Source organism: Aotus nancymaae, unplaced genomic scaffold (genome assembly GCF_030222135.1).
Source record: "Aotus nancymaae isolate 86718 unplaced genomic scaffold, 86718_ANA_hifiasm-v0.15.2.pri h1tg000006l, whole genome shotgun sequence".
Taxonomy (NCBI): Eukaryota; Metazoa; Chordata; class Mammalia; order Primates; family Aotidae; genus Aotus; species Aotus nancymaae.
In genome coordinates this window covers 25,087,691-25,106,052 of record NW_026988417.1, presented here as the reverse complement: position 1 = coordinate 25,106,052, position 18,362 = coordinate 25,087,691, and the positions used below count along the sequence as shown (strand labels likewise).

Sequence of the window (18,362 nt, the reverse complement as noted above, 5' to 3'; positions counted from 1 at the left end):
GAATCGGTGGAGGACTGGGAAGGACCCAGTTTTCCAGTGTGCATTGTGGAAGCGTAATGGAAAGTGTTTTAGAATTACTTTTTTTTTTTTTTTTTGAGACAGAGTTTCGCTCTTGTTGCCCAGGCTGTAGTTCAATGGCATGATCTCAGCTCACTGCAACCTCTGCCTCCTGGGTTCAAACAATTCTCCTGCCTCAGCCTCTCGAGTAGCTGGGATTACAGGCATGCACCACCACGCCTGGCTAATTTTGTATTTTTAGTAGAGATCAGATTTTTCCATGTTGGTCAGGCTGGTCTCGAACTCCCGACCTCAGGTGATCCTCCCGCAGTGCTGGGATTACATGCATGAGCCACTGCACCCTGCGTGTTTTAGAATTTCTTGTTCTTGCCTCAACACAGTCCCTTGCTGGCATCTTGACTCAATTACAGGTATCCCCGGACAGCTGTTAGCTGCTGGGCAGGCTGGCCTCCCAGGTCTGAGTGGATAGTGGGGAGGATGCTGGGGTGGCGGAGGGACACGCTTCAGTAGTCCAGCTCCACTCCCTCTGCACACAGTGAACAGCCTGCGCTTACTGCTCGCAGATCCGAATGTGTTTAGCTGTAACACTCTGACAGGGAAGCCTGGTTTCAACTTTAATAGAACACAAGGCACCCAACCAAGTTGGCATAATCTGTCTCTTGAAAGGTGATGTGTGGCCCTTTGTGTGCTGAGCCTTCAATTTACAACCAGGGTTAAATAAAGATAAATTCAAAATGTAAATGCTCTTGACTCCATTTATAATTCTAATAATAAAATACACGATAATAGCATTTTCATTCTCCAGATATTCAACATTTAGAGATTTAAAAGGTCTGAAAAAATGTTTTGGGGTCAAGCTATTGTAATTCATAGCGTGGTAAGATGCCAATCAATCTTGCAGGGGCAGAACTGGGGGCCACGGGCAGGAAGAGGGAAGGAAACTGTCCTGGAAATTCACTGTGATTGTCATAGAGCTGAGTTTCAACCTTGGCACTCGTGACATTTTGGCCATGTCATTCTTGGTTGTGGGGGTTGTTCTGTGGCTTGTATGAGGTTGAACAACATCTCTGACCTTTACCCACCAGGTGCCACTAGCACACACCTCCCCATCTCCAGTTGTGACAAGCAAACATATCCCCAGACATTGCCGTGTGTCTCCTGGGGGACAAAATCCCCCCCTACTTTTGAACACTGTGTAGATGATGCATAATTAGTACACTTGATATAGAATGTTTTGTGAAACAAAAACAAGCATTAACAAGCATTGCAAGTAATTTGAAGATTGTTTGAAATAAAAAAAAGTTCTATACAATGTGGTTAGAGGTTTTCAACCTAAGATCAGTTTAGCTTTCCAAACTATTGAAACACCTAACAGGTACCTGAAAACGCCTCTGCTCCAGCCTTTCTAGAAACTCCTAGCTGAGGGGCAGACCTCATTCCATTCATTGAGGAAAGAGGAGCTTCGGATTCTGCAAGTCAACTTTTTAATTTCAAGTTTGAAATGCAAAAACAGCTTTGCTGTTTCTTCATCTGCAGAGGAACAAAAAAGGAAACGGTTGTTTGCTCCCTGCGCTCTTGAGACTTTAAATATTTCTCCTACCTCAGTTTTGGTGGGAGATGGGAAGGTATTAAAAGCTAGAATAGAATCATTTGGATGCTTAACTGTAGTCTGGAGGAATTGGAAAAGCTTTGCAAAATTTCCCAAGAGAGTGGAGCTCTCTGACAGGGTCGACTGCCCGGCGTCCTCTGCTCGGACAGAAATCACCGTCCAGCTGGGGCTGCTGCAACCGTGTGGACTGAGGATACTCAGCTTCCTGCCTTTTTGCCATGCTATATGTGTGTGACCTTGAAAAATGGGCAAATCTCCTTGGATCTTTATGGTCTTTTTTTTTCTGAAAATAAAACTAAAAGCAGTAGCTGAATCCCTCACCAGACTGTGGTGAGGCTTAATGAGATTGCAACTGGGGGTCCGAGTTATAGTTTGAAGAGTGTGGCTTCACCTGGAGGCCATGAGGTCTTTCCCAGTATTTGACCTATTACTTTTGCTAAATTGGTTAGGTTGGTAGATGTTTCTTTTATATAATTGGAGAAGCAGGATGCTTCACAGAAACACTAAATATCATAAATTTAAATCTGGTGAGTTGAGATTAGGTATAGATGCATTTGAACCTATTATATAGATAGATGTAGAGATATAGTTCATAGGGCTATAGATAACATGTAATAGATATCCTTAGGTAGATAAGGATATGAATCTTTGAATAGATTCATGATGAGAATAAGAAAATATTACCTAAAAATATCAATAATACCATGGCTTACATGATTTGAAAAAGCTTTTGATATTTTAGATTAGAAAGTATAAACTGTATCTTCTGTCTTCGCTTGGGCTGCCCTAATGAAATACCATAGACTGGGTGGCTTATAAGCAACAGAAATTTATTTCCCGATTCTAGAGGCTGGAAAGTCCAACATGAAGGTGCCAGTAAATTTGGTATCTGGTGAGGGCCCACTTCCTGGTTCACTGATGATGCCTTCTCACTGTGTCCTCTTGTGGTGGAAGGGACAGAGGGAGTTCTCTGGAGACTTTTTAGAAGGGTTCTAATTCCGTTCATGAGGGCAGAGCCTTTGCGACCTCATCACCTCCGGAAGGCCCCACCTCCCAACACCATTGCTTTGGGGATTGAATTTTCACAAATGAATTTTGCAGAGAAGGGACTAAAACATTCAGACCATAGCCTATACTAAAAGTGTGAATGGAGTTAGAAGACCTTAGCTGGTCTGAATATCAGAAAGCTCTAGAGAAAAGTCCCCCCAGGCAGCCTGCATGTATATCTTGGGAAGGAGAATTTACCCACAGCCCCTGAAGGAACACACAGAGAGCTTGTTTCATCTTTGTGGCTCTGTGCTACTTAAAGCAGGAGGATTAAGTAGGAAAATGTTGGTTGGTTTATATTAAGGCTAAAGACTGATCCCTGACTAATGTTGAAATTAGCCAGCTAAACTTGGGTTAGTCCAAAGGGTAAAGCAAGTGATCAAATAAGACCAACATCTTTTAAACTGGAGGGTGATTTGGGAGCTTTCCAGAGGCAGTAACATGGGGTGTCTCTCATAGAAGAGGGCAGGGGAATGAAGACCTGACTTTCAGAAATGTGTGTGCAATGAGCTGTAAGACTTTCATCCCTGTCCAAAACGGATACCAATAACCCCACACATCTGTATAGTTTACAGAGCTCTTTCTCAGCCACCATTCTATATAATCCTCAGGACAATCCTGAAAGTTGCTACCATTATTTTCAATGGATAAAGCCAGCCCAGAAGAGTCAAGAAACTTACTCAAGAGCCTTTGGTTGACAATTTGTGGAGTCTCGGCTAGAACCAATCTATCCCACATGCCAAGTTCCTTCTTTAAAAAAAAAAAAAGGAAAAAATTTCCCCAGAAAAGGTAGACTAAAATAAAAACGGAAAGCAGTCAGGAATCTAGGTGGAGAGTTAAGAATCAATAGAGTAGTTTTGTTTGCTTTTAAAAAAGTTTCTTTCCTTCCACCTCACCACCCTTCCCTCTGTACTTCCGTGGTCTTGATGTGAGGTCATATTTCATTTTAGAAGAATAAGAAGCCTGGCATGGTGGCTGTGCCTGTCGCCCTAGCTACTCAGGAGGCTGAGGTGGGAGGATCACTTGAGCCCAGGAGTTTGAGACCAGCCTGAGCAACATAGTGAGATTCTGTCTTCACATCTTTTCTTTTTTAAAAAAAGTAGCCAGGTATGGTGGCTGTGCTTGTAGTCCTAGCTACTCAGGAGGCTGAGATGGGAGGATCACCTGAGCCCAGGAGTTCGAGGCTGCAGTGAGCTGTGATCACATTCCAGCCAGGGTGGAATTCCAGCCTGGGTGACAGTCTGCATTCCAGCCAGGGTGACAGTCTCATAAGGGGGAAAAAAAAAAATTAAACTACTGCATTCCAGCCAGGGTGACAGTCTCATAAGGGGAAAAAAAATATTAAAAAACCTCTCCCCAGCATTGAAACTTCCTGCAGGCTAGTTGACCAAATCTCAACATTAGCTCCCAGGTTATGTGTGTCCAAGCAATGTATACTGGAACAAATGCAGGTTGTGGTTTTAATTACCATGATGTCTTCAAGGATTGTGTCTGTCCTCCATGTATGGAGATTCCAATTTACTAGTTTTAAGATGTGATGAATAAAAGTCTGTTCTCCTAATTGACCAAGGCGATGTAGGCCTTGAAGGCATGAATCTGAAGTACGTGGCCACCTAACTCACGCTGAAGCCATGCTGACTGCCTCTGAGCAGGTGCCACTTTCGCTTCTTGTTTTTTATCTTTATTTTTAAATTTCCTAAGTTTTGTTTGGTTTTTACCTTCCCCTGGTTTCCTGGTTTGGCAGATGCATTTGTACTTTTCGGAGAGATGTTTAAACCATTTGTGTGGGGGGTGTGTGTGTGTGTGTGTGTGTGTGTGTGTGTGATGGAGTTTCGCTCTTGTTGCCCAGGCTGGAGTACAATAGCGTGGCCTCAGCTCACCGCAACCTTCACCTCCTGGGTTCAAGGGATTCCCCTGCCTCAGCCTCCTGAGTAGCTGGGATTACAGGCATGCACCACCACGCCCAGTTAATTTTTATATTTTTAGTAGAGATGGGGTTTCGCCATGTTGGTCAGGCTGGTCTTGAACTCCCGACCTCAGGTATTTTTTTTAATGGTGTCCTGTCAACAGTACATTGAGGATACAATTTAGGAACTCAAATGTGTTTAAACACAACTTAGCAAATGTTCTGTCTCATCATTTGGCATTTGGCCTCTGCAATTTCATTTTATTTAATGCCATAATCAATATTCTTGATTTGAAATACTTCCTTTTATTCTTTGTCTTGATGGCAATATTTTTTTAAATGTACCCTATTTGACTTCCTTCTCATAGCACCCTCCCTCAAAATATTCTTGATTGCTAAGGTAATTCGTACCTATTTAGGTCTGTCTGTGTAGCCTCATTATCTATCTATCGAAACAAAAACTGTGTATTCTGGGAAGGTGCTAAGACAGAGCCTTACAATACTAGACCCCCAGAGAGATCATTTGCTGTGTGGCATCTGGTAAGTGACGCACGGGCTCTCCTCTCCCAAGCAAGACATCTAGTTGTTACCTGCCAATCTATTCAACCAGTTATGGAGTAACTTTGCTGCCTCTCAACTTCACTCAGATACGATAGAGTTAATTATTTAGTATGTTTGCTAAGCACATTGGGTTCCCTAGAGAAAGCATGCCACATAAATATATATAAATGAATTATTAATTAAAGTTTAGGCAGATTGCTTGGTGAGTTCTTCCTTAACTGCCCCATTTTCCTAATGAGTGTTTTGAAGTTACTATCTAGATTTGGTGTCTCTCTCCTCCTTCTTCCCCGTGCCTTCTCCTTCTTCCTCTGCTTAATTTCCTTCTGCTTAATTCTCTTTCCTTTCTGTCAGCTCTGTCAGCGCCCACCATATTGTGGGCACTCAGGCAGTCACAATGATTTAACGCCAGATCTATAGGTAAAAGCCTTCATTAACTTCAACAGGCGTCATAAGCTCCTAAGAACTCTAGGGTGAGGTTAATAATTAGATAATGATTCTAATATGCTATGAAAATGAGAAGCCAGGCTCATGAAATGCTGAGCATGGTGTGGTTACCAGCAGTGGAGGAAACCCTTGTTTACTGACCCCTTTTTCCTGATCTGTTTCAAGTAAAACAAGAGATCCCAGATAGTTTAAAAATTAATATAAATCAAATCAAACCCCTCCCACAACGTCGACTCATCTCTCATCAGCCAGAACAATACAAAGAGACTGCAATGTAAGAGCCCGGTTTGGAGGTTTGTTGGATTCTCTTTAAGGCAACAGTGGACTAATTTAGATTGAGTATGAAGGAGCGGACATAATTGCTTATTGAATGTTGATGTCCAAATCCTAGTTACTCCTTTACCGGAGATTAAGGGGAATTGGAGAACAGTTCACGTCCATCCTGCTAAACCTGACCCAGTTTATTTACACTGTAATCTTACTTCAGAGCATGAGAAGTAAAATGAGCTGCTCTTATCAATTAATAGCTGAAGAAAAATTTAGGTTTCAAGTTCAACGTAAGAGCTACTTATTCCAAAGCACTACAGAAATGAAGAGGTGCTTCCTTTTAGGCCAGGAGCGGGGAGGGGAGGGAGGAAGTGCTGAAGAGAGTTTTTTTCTTTCCCTCCTAAGAGTCTGAATTACTGTGCAATCTTGGATTTTCTAGTGACCTGTGTTAAAGCCCTGGGGCTAGAGCAGACCTATAATGGATCTATTTCTGAATGGTTCAGCAGTATTGGAGTTTAAAACAGCAGTCATGGTACCTGCATGTAATGAGGCCAGTGTTTCCTTCTGCATCCAGGAGGCCATTGGTCACAGCCTACATGGTCTCTCAAAGTGGAGAAGGGGCAAGCCCCTCCTTGGCCCACTTCCACAATTCTCCAGGGTAGCCAGTCCTATACTTAGCAGACACGGAAGTCGCTCTAGGGACATGAGATAAACGGTCAGCTAAAGACCCTACACTTGCTTTTAAATCTCCCTGCCCTGCCCAACCCACCTGCAGCGCCACATTCCGCTATTAGACATTCAGTTCTTGGAGTTAAGCCGTTGTTCCACATTCAGATACCTCTGAGGGGTATAATACATTGTCTTTACCAGTCATTAATAATTTAGTATTCATTTCACAAACATTTGTTGTTTGTTGGATTGACTTATACCATGCATTGATCAGAGGCAGGGAGTGGGAAGATGCGCCTGAGTCCAAAGCTGCCTTTGTACCGGCTGCCCCCCTCCTCTGAACCTCAGCATGCACACTCGGAAACCAGGGTATTAGATCAGCAGATGTCCAGTGTCACTGTCAATCTCAGAACTGTGTATCTCTGATAGCTGTGGGAAGGGGTACAGACCCAACTGTGGTGATGGGTCGGGGGGCATCTGGATGTGAGGACGATGGTGGGAGCCTGAGACATAAGAGAATGAGCTTGGAAATTCATGAGAAGGCTCGGGAACTCCGAGTTGCTTTCTATCAGCCCGCAGCCTTGGGTCTGGGCTCCAGAGCTCGGCACAGAGCCTGGAATACAGTAGGTACCCAATAACGTTAGACGGAAAAGGATGGAAAAATAACACCTATCTAGATATTCAGTTCCTGCGGCTGCTGGGACAAATGACCGTACACTATGTGGTTGGAAACAGAGGAAATTTATTGTCTCACAGTTCTGGAAGGCAGGAGACCCATCCCGAAATACTGGCAAAGCGGTGCTCCCTCTAAAACCTCGAGACGAGCATAGCTTCTGGTTGCCCCAAACACACCTTGACTTGTGGCATCCTATCTCCAGTCTGCCTCCCATGGCCGTCTTTTCTCTGGGTCTTCACACTGTCATCCCTCTGTACGTGTCTGTGTCCGTATTTCCATCTTCTTTTTTTTTTTTTTTTTTTTTTGAGAAAAAGTCTCACTTTGTTACTTAGGCTAGACTGCACTGGTGCAATTATGGCTCATTGCACATGGCTCTGCCTCCTGGATTTAAGCTATTCTCTTGCCTCAGCCTCCTGAGTAGCTGGGATTACAGTTACATGCCACCAAGCCTGGCTAATTTTTGTATTTTTAATAGAGACAGGGTTTTGCCATATTAGCCAGGCTCCTGACCTCAAGTGATTCACTCGCCTCAGCCTTCCAAAGTGTTGGGATTACAGGCGTGAGCCACTGCACCCGGCCCCAAATTTCCATCTTCTTACAAAGACACCAGTCATATTGGATGAGGGTTCACCTTATGACTTTTTTTTTTTTTTTTTTTTTTTTCCTGAGACAGTCTCGCTCTGTCATCCAGGCTGGAGTGCAGTGGCATGATCTCAGCTCACTGCAACCTCAGCCTTCCAGGTTTAAGCGCTTCTTCTGCCTCAGCCTCAGGTGTGTGTCACCACGCTCAGCTAATATTTGTATTTTTAGTAGAGAGGGGTTTCCCCATGTTGGTCAGGCTGGTTTTGAACTCCTGACCTCAAGTGATCCACCTACCTCGGCCTCCCGAAGTGCTGGGATTACAGATGTGAGCTTCTGTGCCCGGCCCACCTCATGACTTTATCTTAACTTGATGACACCCGTATAAACCCTATTTCCAAATAAAGTCACATTCACAAGTATTGAGGATTAGGTCTCTGACATACCTTTTTAGGGAACACAGTTCAACCCCTACCAGCCTACTTCCCAGAACTCTTGCAAGAATGAACCGAAATGTGAAATGTCTTGATGACTGGAAAGTGTTTATGCAAATGTAGGAGACAGAACTCAGTGGGGATTTGAGTCTGGCCCTGTCTCCCAAGGATCAGGCTAACGCAGACTGTCAGCATAGAAGCTTCCAAAGCCCAATTTAGGGGTGTGAAGACTAATGAGGGAGAAAAAGTGTAGAAAATGAGGTCAAGGCATGAAAGACAAATTTCATCACCTTCAAAGAGTTGCCAGGGCCCACTGTGGCTCCCAAGTGAGGGAGGTGACCGCAAATACCCCACGCGACAACTTAGACTTCCTAGAATGAGACCAGTCTTGCCTGTTTACTGATGCCACACTGGAGAGAATGGAAATCACTGATTCACTCATTTTTATGTCTTTTATTATCACAGACTGGGAAAGTGCTGCTAATGAAGAAGAGCTTTGATAAGCATCAGTAATGCACAAACACCACACTAAGCAGAAGACAGACGTGGTTCCTGACCTCCCGGAGTGTGGGTTCTAAAGGACAGCCAGACAGATATGTGTAAATTGTATATATTTTTTTCCTTTTCTGGTGAGGAGTGGGTAGCATCAGGGAAGAGTTGCATTCAAATTGATTATGAACCACAGGTCTAAATTTCAATTCTGGCCTGAATAGTAATTTTTCCTGAAGGTTTGAATAAATCATCCAATCTGCTTCGGTTTCAACTATTTTCAGCATTTCTATTTTAATCATTAATTCTGACTGCTAAGGACCCCGGAGTCACCGAGCCCGTTTGCGACTTAATTTGGGATGGGAACGAGACAGGAGGCAGAGGATGTGCTGAGAACCAAACAGGAGAAAATGGGTTTGACCTGGAGTTTTGAAAGCTTTGGGCCAGATACAAGGGACATTTTCTTGTTAGTGATAGCTGTAATTCTTTGTTTCGCTCTGGCAAGGCAGATTATGGAATTTGCACAAATAGTTTTAGTGAAGACAGGAGAGATTCTCACGTAAGGAAGATGGTTTAATTTTCATTCTGACTTGACTGCAGAGAGATAGTTGGATGAACTCTGCATTAAGGTAAATCACAGAATCTCAGATAATAAATATCTATAATCCATTCTGCTCCCCTTTTTGCTTTGAATGGTAAGAAGCTCAGAGCTAATTATACTGTCCCATTGGTCAGGTTCAGCTCAGGGCACTGTTTCAGTTATCTATTGCTATAAACAAACTACCCTTAAACTTAGTGGTTCAAAACAACAATTTATTTTTATCTTTCATAGTTCAGTGAGCTGACAGGACTCAGCTGGGCACTTCTTGCTTGCAAATTCTCATGCAGTTTCAGTGGAATGGGGGCTAGGGTTGGAGTCATCTGAAGACTCAACCAGGACGGATGTTCAAGATGATTTGCTCATTCACGTCTGGCACCTGGGCTGGGCTGGCCCGGATGGTTCGAGGCTGGCTGAATGCCTCTCTCTCCATCCATGTGGCTAGCTTGGCCCTCTCACAACATGCTGGTAGCTGTATGGTGGCTGACTTCGGAGGGGGGAATACTGGGAGAACACTTCTCTTAGGGTCATACTGGGAGATGTCGTTCGTGAATGGGGTCATCATTAGAGACATACTACTACAGGCATTTATCCCTTAAAATTTATCATGGTCTTATAAGAGCTACATCTTTCTTTGTGAGCCTTTATCGAAAGTTAGAAAGTATGGCTAATACACAAGCAATGCTTTACTCTTGTCTAGGGCTCAACGATTTACCACGCCCCTCACTATACTACCTTACCTGGCCTTCACAACACTGTGTACACTGGTAGATTAACTTTGTCCCATTTTTACAGACACAGAGACTGAGGGCTGAAGATTAGTGATCTTCCCAAGCTAGCCCAGCTATGATGAGGTGAGTTGCTCTGGACAAATGTGTCCGACATAGAAATCTATGTTCTCAAGCACCTGGTGAAGTGCTAGCAGAGATTTAAGCCTAAAACCCGGAAGTCACCCCTGCAGCATGCACCTGGTTGCCTCTCCACTGGCCGTTCACAGCGAAAGTTCGGTGTAGTGACATGGGCACTAGTCATTGAGCAAAATTACTAGAATCCAAACGGGCTCTGCCACCTCCTGACTGTGGACCTGGGATCTTTCCTTTGTCTCTGTTTCTTCATTTGTCAAATGAGGCTGATGATAGTAACAGTGTCTGCCTCTCCGGGTTGCCAAGAGAATTACATGAATGAAGGCCTCAAAGTAATACTTGATAAGAACTGAAAAAGAAACCTCTCCGTGAAAAGCTGTACAGATAAGTGGCTATTAAGAGAACCCTGTTCTAGCTGCCTCTTCTCTGTGTGCTTCTTGCTTTTATATGGACTTTACTAAGCATCCCAGCTGATGATGACATTTCATTTTGCTTGATATTACATATTATCAGGTGGACTAAAAGCCCTAAATCGATGTTAATGCCTGCTTGAGTATTGCGATTTGAGCTGCAGGATGCAGTTACAAAATATGCCCATGACTTATAGGCACAACCTGCCTTTCCCCACGCTCTCATGTGCACTCACTCTCTTTTCAATTTTTTCTAGTGACATTATCTCCCTCAGCGCCCATTCACTCTCCTCTCACTCATTGTCCCAACTGGAGCTGCACATTCACCTCTAACTTCTCTCTATTTCTTTTTCAAACACATGTTCTTCTCAACACACTCACTCAAATATATCCTTGCATCTGTGAACACATGCCCTTGACCTTCTACATCCTGTGCACTTTCCTCCCCCAAACACCCAGTATACAGGGACTTCTGTGCTCGCTGAGCCTGAAATTCCCGCTTCTTATCCCAATACCCCCGTGGATGGCAGAAGTTTCTGCAACTGTGGTGGCGGGGCAGGATGCAGAGCTAGGTATGAATGAGGCGGCCCTGGACACCTGGTTGCACCTGCCTGGAAATGTTCAGCTCACAAAGCTTTTCCTCCATGGCCAAGAGGGCCAGAGAATGGATTCCCCTGCTGCCCACCCAGACAGTGCACAAACAAGCCATGGGCTGCCCCGAGAGCTTATGTCAGTAGCTGCTGCTTAAGGGGGAAAGTGCTCCCGATGCAGGGGAAGGCTTAGCTAAGGGAAGCTGCCTGCTTTTCCCCCCAGCTCAGGGTGGGGGAAAGAATTGAGCTGAATATGCACCTATTCAGAAGGGCAAAGAGCCAAAAATAACTAGGAGCAACAGCATTTCATCTGACAGGCCCAGAAATAGAGCTCATTTTAGAGCATGCCATGGCTACAGACCGAGTGCTTCCAAGACCTTCAGCTTCCCATGAAAATACATGGAAAAGGTTTCAGTTCACACAAATACTTCCTTTTCCTCCTTTACCACAACTTCCCAAGGTGAGGGCCCTGTGGCCCATAGGAAGAGAGTCTGCAGAGTCAGGGATTTGAGGCTCCAAGGATGGGGTCAGAGGATGAGGAGATGAGGATGTTATCTGGTGGAATGTTCTTCGGAAGGAAAAACAAGAAGTAACTGTGAAACATGCGGGATTTGAAACATGGAGAAATAGACAGGAAATGGATATCGGGAAGGTAATCGCTACTGGGGTCACAGGAAAAATGGAAACACTGCCCGTGAAACAATGGCATGCAGGATTTCTCTAGATCCCAGAGGTCACCTTTGGCAGAAAGAAAGGCCATGGTTTTCCTATCGGGATGGGGAGTCTGTTGCTTAATAGCAATCTTCTATTTTTGCTTTTCTCTCTTCTACTTTTGTTTTCTTCTCTTTTATGTTGATATAAAAGGCAAACGTCATGGTTCATTCATCTTCATTCTGAATAACTGAAATTACAAGAAGGAGGGAGGGGGAAGAAAGGAGAAGACTGCAGAATTCCAGAGAACCTGACTGTGGAAATAGCCAGGTTCTAACAGGAAGAGACGGGAGACAACAATGAATACAGAAAGAAAAGAAGGAAGGGAGGGAGGAAGACAGGGAAAGAAACATGTAGGAAGAGGAACACATAAAAAAAGGAACATGTTGGATTCAACTTTATTCAGTGAATATGTTCAAGAATTTTCTATGTATAAGGCATGGGGCTACACAGAAATGGTTAAGAAACAACCCCGCTTTCAGGGGTTGAAGAGTCTACTTGAAACAACCCGCTTTCAGGTCTACTTGAAGAGAACAGGACAACTAACAAACCCAGAGTTTTGGCAGAGTTAGCCAATGGCCACTTAGGGTTACAGGTGATGCCTGGCGGGGGCACAGAGAACCGAGCCACTGTGTTTTGACCTGAGGCCATGAGGGAAGATTCCCTAAAACTGGCAGCATTTGCCTGGGCCTCAGAGATTTATGTGGGAGGATAAGCGGATGGAAGGAACACTCTCTACTCCTGCAGAATGCCTTCCTACCCACCTCCTGTCATCCAGAGGTCATTTATCTCTGCAGCGGCCGATCTCTCTGCCCCAGACATCCTTAGTACATAGAAATACGATTTCCAAGTGCCGACATGGGCAAGGCTACCTTTTCCAAAGGTAAGTTTTTACTGATCCACAGCAAAACGCAACACATAAAGACAAAACAGAAGTAAAATATTCAGATTAAAGAACAGCCTTTTTTTTTTTTTCGAGATAAGGTCTCACTCTGTCACTAGGGCTGGAGTGCAGTGGTGTGATTAGAGCTCACTACAGCCTTGACCTCCTGAGCTCAAGCAGTCCTTCCACCTCAGCTTCCTGAGTAGCTAGGACTGCAGGCACACACCACCACACCTGGCTGATTTTTGTATTTTTAGTAGAGACAGTTGCCCAAGCTGGTCTCGAACTCCTGGTCTCAAGTGATCCGCCCGCCTCGGCCTCCCAAAGTGCTGAGATGACAGGTTTGAGCCACGGTACCCAACCCTGTCTTTTCTTAGGATGTGAGGTCCTTCCTGATTTTTTGATGGTAAAAGGCCTTGTCTTTTTAATAAAATGATACTGATAGATGATAGTATACTAGGTTGGATTATAAAAACTAGTTTTGCTTGGTAAGTTAATAGTTGACCAAATGCATTGGTCTCTGAGACGTGACTGATCTTAAACCATTTCGGAGTCTGAGAGCACCTGGCCTGGAATCCACAAGGTGCCGCCTGGGCCTGCAGATTCAGCCCTTTTTCCAGTTCCTCCCTCCAGGCCTTGGGAGTCTCCTCCTACAGGTGGGCGGTGATGAGCCCAGGACTCTGTGCCTTTGTCCTCTCCTGTGTTGAGGTGTGGAATTGGTCACTTTCCAGGGCAAGTGATAAACTGACTCACACCAAAGCAGTAATGAGGGAGGCCAATCTCTTCCTGGGGTCTTTGACTTTTAGTGGAGTATTAAAATTTAATTTAAACTGATGAATTGTAATCATCCCATCCTTCCATGGAATGATGGGGAAAATATATTTCTTTTTAAATAAAGGGCTTTCTTCTGAAATCAGACCACATCCTTTCAATGACTGACACAGACTGCTGGAGAGACGCAAGAGTAATAGCTGATTCTGTCTTCTAGATCAAAATGTCCCACTCCCCAGTGAAAAGAAATCCTGACTTTTTCTCTGCCCCTCTACAATACAGGATGAAGCAGTCAATCCCACCACCTCTAGCCCTGGATGAAAGAGCAACTCACATATCCCTCTCTCTTTCTTTTTTTGAGTTGGAGTCTCTCACTGTCACCCAGGCTGGAGTGCAGTGGCACGATCTTGGTTCACTTCAACCTCTACCTCCTGGGTTCAAGTGATTCTCCTGCCTCAGCCTCCTGAATAGCTGAGATTACAGGTGCCCACCACCACTCCCAGCAAATTTTTTGTATTTTTAGTAGAGATGGGGTTTCACCATGTTAGCCAGGCTGGTCTCGAACACCTGACCTCGTGATTCACCAGCCTCGGCCTCCTAAGGTGCTGGGATTACAGGCGTGAGCCACCATGCCTGGCCCACACATCCCTCTTAGAAGACCAAACTCTGGCCAGTTTTCTGCATGCCTGATGCTCCTTGCAGGAACAGATCTGTCCTGCCTACCTCTGGAATCCTGGGGCTTCGGGTGGTGCCCAATCCACAGTAGGAGCACAATAGGATATGAGTGAGTGAGGGAGAAGTGAGCGGTTGGATATGGCAGGTTAGAAACAGCCCAGCCCCCAGTGGGGCACTCTGCTTACCTACACTTAGGTAAATCCAAAACCTCAAAGCTCACAAAGACTGAAAACTCCCGATTCCATGAATCCTGATTACAAACAACCCAAAGGAACCATTTAGCTCCCTGAAGACTAACAGAGTCTGTGTGCAATGTAAGAAGAGAGAAACTCCGGAGCGTGCACGGCCCAGGAAGACAGGTGGAAACCCTAGACATGCTGCAATGCCTGTTGAAGCCTCCTTCCCCTGAACTGGCCAACAATTTTCCTTCCACATACATTAAAAGTATAGTCTGTATTTTGACTTGATGGAAAAAAATGTAGACAGGATCTGGGACAAAGCCACCAAATCTTTTGTTCCCTTGGACACTCGATAGAATAAATGGTTTTCCACGTCACACAGGAGAATTTCAAGTGCTTTGTTTCTGCAGAAGTGGAACAGAGATAGTGGAGCATCAGTCAAAACCCCCAAAATGCTTTAATGTGGTGGTGGCTGGCTGGGAGGAGCAGAGCCCGGGGTTCTTAAAAGCCAATAGTTCTGGAAATGGAGGAGGCTTGTTTGAACCAGCACGGTAGCTAGCGTAACCCGGGCGCTTGGTAGAAAAGTACATTCTCAGGCCCCTCCCAGGACCAACTGAGTCAGAAATTCTAGGGCTGGAGTCCAGGAATCTGTGTTTTCACAATCCCCCCAGGTAATTCTGAAGTTTGAGAACCAGTGAAATAAGACCAGGGGCCTCACACAGGGCCACAGCTCTTAGGTGACCTAAAAGAAGTGGATGACAGCTGAGTAGCCACCATGCCCAGTTGTGGCCAGGCCTGTACTGAAGCGGCTGAGGGCGCCCGTCCAGGCACAGGGGATGCCCACGCCCGTCAAACCACCGTGGGCACCCCGTCTCACCACCAGCCTCTCCCCGACTCCTGTTGTGACTTGACCTATGCTCGTGGCACTGGGAAAGGGCTGTGGCCTCTCAGGCTATTATTAGTTCCAATCCGCACAAGTCCACCAGTGCCAAGGGAAGCTTCTTCGAACTTTGGAAGGCGGGTTAACTGTTTCAGAGCAGCAGCTGCGGGCCCAGACAGTGGTCGGAGACTCTAGACGCAGCAGAGCGCTCTCACGAGCGCCAGGGCTGGCGGCGAGCTGGTGGTCCCCCTCTCCGCCAGGTCGCAGAACCCGGGTCGGAGAGCAGCCTGTCTCAACCTGCGTCCCCAAGGCCGAGGATGTGTCCTGGTTTTTTAAAAAGCTGTGCACTTCTAGGCGCTCACCCCTTTTATTTGGGGCTCCAGTATCACTCTGTTGACCTAATTAATTCATTTTCTCCTCTGTCCAAAGTGGAAGCCGGAGCACAGGGATGCAAATCAAATACAAACCCGTTCTGGGTGCCAATACTCCGGACAATTAAAACAAAGAGCGCAGCGGCGGCGGTGGCGGCGGCACCACACAAAACCCTCGGGAAACATCCAGAACGTGCGGCGAACCAGCCGGCAGGGTGGGGCGCAGCCCGGCTGCAAACGTGCCAGCAGGGAGGCGGTCCCAGCCCGGCAGGTGGACAGGTGGAGGTTGGCAGGGGTCAAAATCCATCTCGCAGGCCTGGGAGCCGGGCAGCTGCGCCGCACAACTCCAGGGGGCACACTCGCCCTGCGCCCTGCGGGAATGGCGCCCCGGCCAAAAAAGCAACCAGACAAAAACCCATTGCACGGGCGGGAACTGGCTGTGCGACCGGCAAAAGGGGTGGGTGGGAGGGGAAAATGCGGGAGCGAGGAAGAGAATGGGAAGGGAGAAAGAGGAAAGGGAGGAACAGGAGAAAGTGAAAAAGCGAGGGGGTTTGCGAGCGGGAGGGGAGAGGGAAGAGGGAGCCGGAGGGAGAGGAGGGGGATCGCGGAGAGCAGGGGCGGGGGAGGAGCGGGGAGAAAGGGAAAGGGGGGTGCGCCGGGGCCAAGCGACTCGGGCGGGGGGTGGTGGCGGCCAGGGGGCGGGACCCGGCTCCGTGCCCACCTGCGTGGGCGCCTGCTGCCCGGAGGGGTGGAAGCCCGGGGGCTGGAGGGAGCGGCCGGGAGGCGGGCTGGGCAGGGAAGCAGAGGGGAGGGAGGGGACGGGGACGGGGAGGCGGGGAGGAGCCGGCGCTCGGTTGGGGCTGCGGGGGCGGCGACGGCGGGAGCGGCAGTGGCGGCGGCGGCGGCGGGTCCGGAGGTGGCGGCAGGTGGCCCCGCGCGCGGCGGCCGGCCCGGCCGGGGGCGGGCGGGAAGGTGGTGCCTCGGGCGGGGGCCGGTCCCTGCACCAGGTGACCTGTTCCGGCCCGGATCCGGGCGGCCTCGCCATGCAGCGGCGCGGTGCGGGGCTCGGGTGGCCGCGGCAGCAGCAGCAGCAACCCCCGCCGCCCGCGGTCGGCCCCCGGGCCGCAGCCATGGCCCCCCCAGGTGGCGGCGTCCCCCCGGGCCTCGGCGGCAGCCCTGCCTGCGCGCTGCTCCTGCTCTGCTACCTGGTGAGCGCCGGACTCTGCCCGGGTCCTCCCCTCCGCGCGGGGCCCCGGGGACGCGGGTGGGGGCGGCCAGGGACACCCGCCACGCCGGGCGGGGACGCTGCCGCTAGTTTTCTCTCTTCCTCGCCGCTGCGCCTGGGGCGCTCCCGGCACCTGGGATGGGTACCCCGGGCGTGGAGAGGGGCGCGTGGACCGGACTTGCCGCGCTGCTCTCTCGCTCGTGCCCATTCCTCTCCCTCCTGTATTCGCTCTAGACCCAGGTCGGTTCCCCTCGAGACCCCTTCTCGTCCCCGACTCCACCCGGGAGCCTCGCCGCCCGGAGTTCGCTCCCCGCCCCGCCGCGCGCGGTCTCCAGCCCCCTCCCGACCCCTCTTGGGCTTCCCTCTCTATCTTCCCGCTGCTCCTTTCCTTCCCGTGCCCAACTTCGCCTCTTTCTCTAGGAGCCTGCCACCCGCCTCGGCCCCCCTTTCAGTTTTCACCAGGTCCTCCCGGCCCGGACGGTTTTCCGCCAACGCACCTCGCATCTCCAGCGCTCTTCAACTCCTCCTTGGTCACTCCAGCCAAGTTGCGGATGCCGGAAAGAAATCTAGTTCTCTGTAACACGCTTACCGCCAGAGTGGTGACTTTAGCTGCGCCTTGAACCCATTGTCATATCAGAGAATGTGTTTGGCTCATGCATGGCAGTTCGCAATTTGCACACTTCTTGGCTTCTGTTTTAGTCATCGACTAAAGGGCAGTAACCTATTTTTCAAAACCAATTTATTTTAAATACCAGAGTATTGGAGACCCTCAGAACAAGGTGGGGGGAAATTTTCTCAATTTCTGTGATGGCTTGCTTGCTTATGTTCTGAGTTCTCCTAAACAATAGTACATTTACAGAAGGCGACACCCTTCCTGCCCAACCTACCTTACGTTCCAAAATCCTGCAGAAACCTTGGGTTATCTCGCCATATATTACTGTAAATAAATGAAATGGAAAATGCTGAATCATGAAACTGATGTAATAGGAAATTCACAGAATGCCAAAAAAAAAAAAAAAAAAAAAATGAGCAGTGTCATTGTCCGCAATTCATTTCACTTATGTGGCATTGTCATTATTTGGAGTCTTCCTTTTTGGAAGCCAAAAACTGCTTAGGAGATACTGGTAGGAATTAGAATTTGATTCCGAAGAAATTTGCCACCCAACCCAAGTTTCTTTTAACGCCTTTTACTTCTTGAATGTTTCATTTCTTGAAGCAAGAAGGTGTAAAAATGCAAATTATGATTCTGCCTGTGCATCTACCTGTTGAGCCATCCGTACTTTTACTCATCTTTCAAAATTAGCCAGTACCAAATCGTGTGGTTGGTCTTACTTCATATTTTCGTAAGAAGTTGTCAGTTCACATGAATGATTTTTTTTTGCCCAAGAGATATTATTATTTGATATTTATGCCACAAGGTTACAACACACAGGCTCATAAATAAAACTGCCATAACAAATGACAAGATTTCAGTTTAAACAGATGATCCCTGTACACAAGGCACTGC

General features: G+C 47.3%; 1 protein-coding gene and 1 long non-coding RNA gene across 2 annotated transcripts in view; one reads left to right on the top strand and one right to left on the bottom strand.

Annotated features, from left to right (window-relative positions):
- LOC105730913 (uncharacterized) overlaps positions 1 to 17,718 on the bottom strand; it is a 30,257-nt gene extending 12,539 nt beyond the window's left edge. The window contains exon 1 of the long non-coding RNA XR_010338720.1: positions 17,353 to 17,718. This is a non-coding gene — a long non-coding RNA (uncharacterized LOC105730913). The remainder of the gene's footprint in view (positions 1 to 17,352) is intronic.
- Positions 16,525 to 18,362, top strand: part of SEL1L3 (SEL1L family member 3) — a 119,645-nt gene continuing 117,807 nt past the window's right edge. Inside the window, exon 1 of the mRNA XM_064366169.1 lies at positions 16,525 to 16,838. Within this exon, the coding sequence (XP_064222239.1) occupies positions 16,674 to 16,838 (165 nt within the window). The 5' untranslated portion in view covers positions 16,525 to 16,673. The remainder of the gene's footprint in view (positions 16,839 to 18,362) is intronic.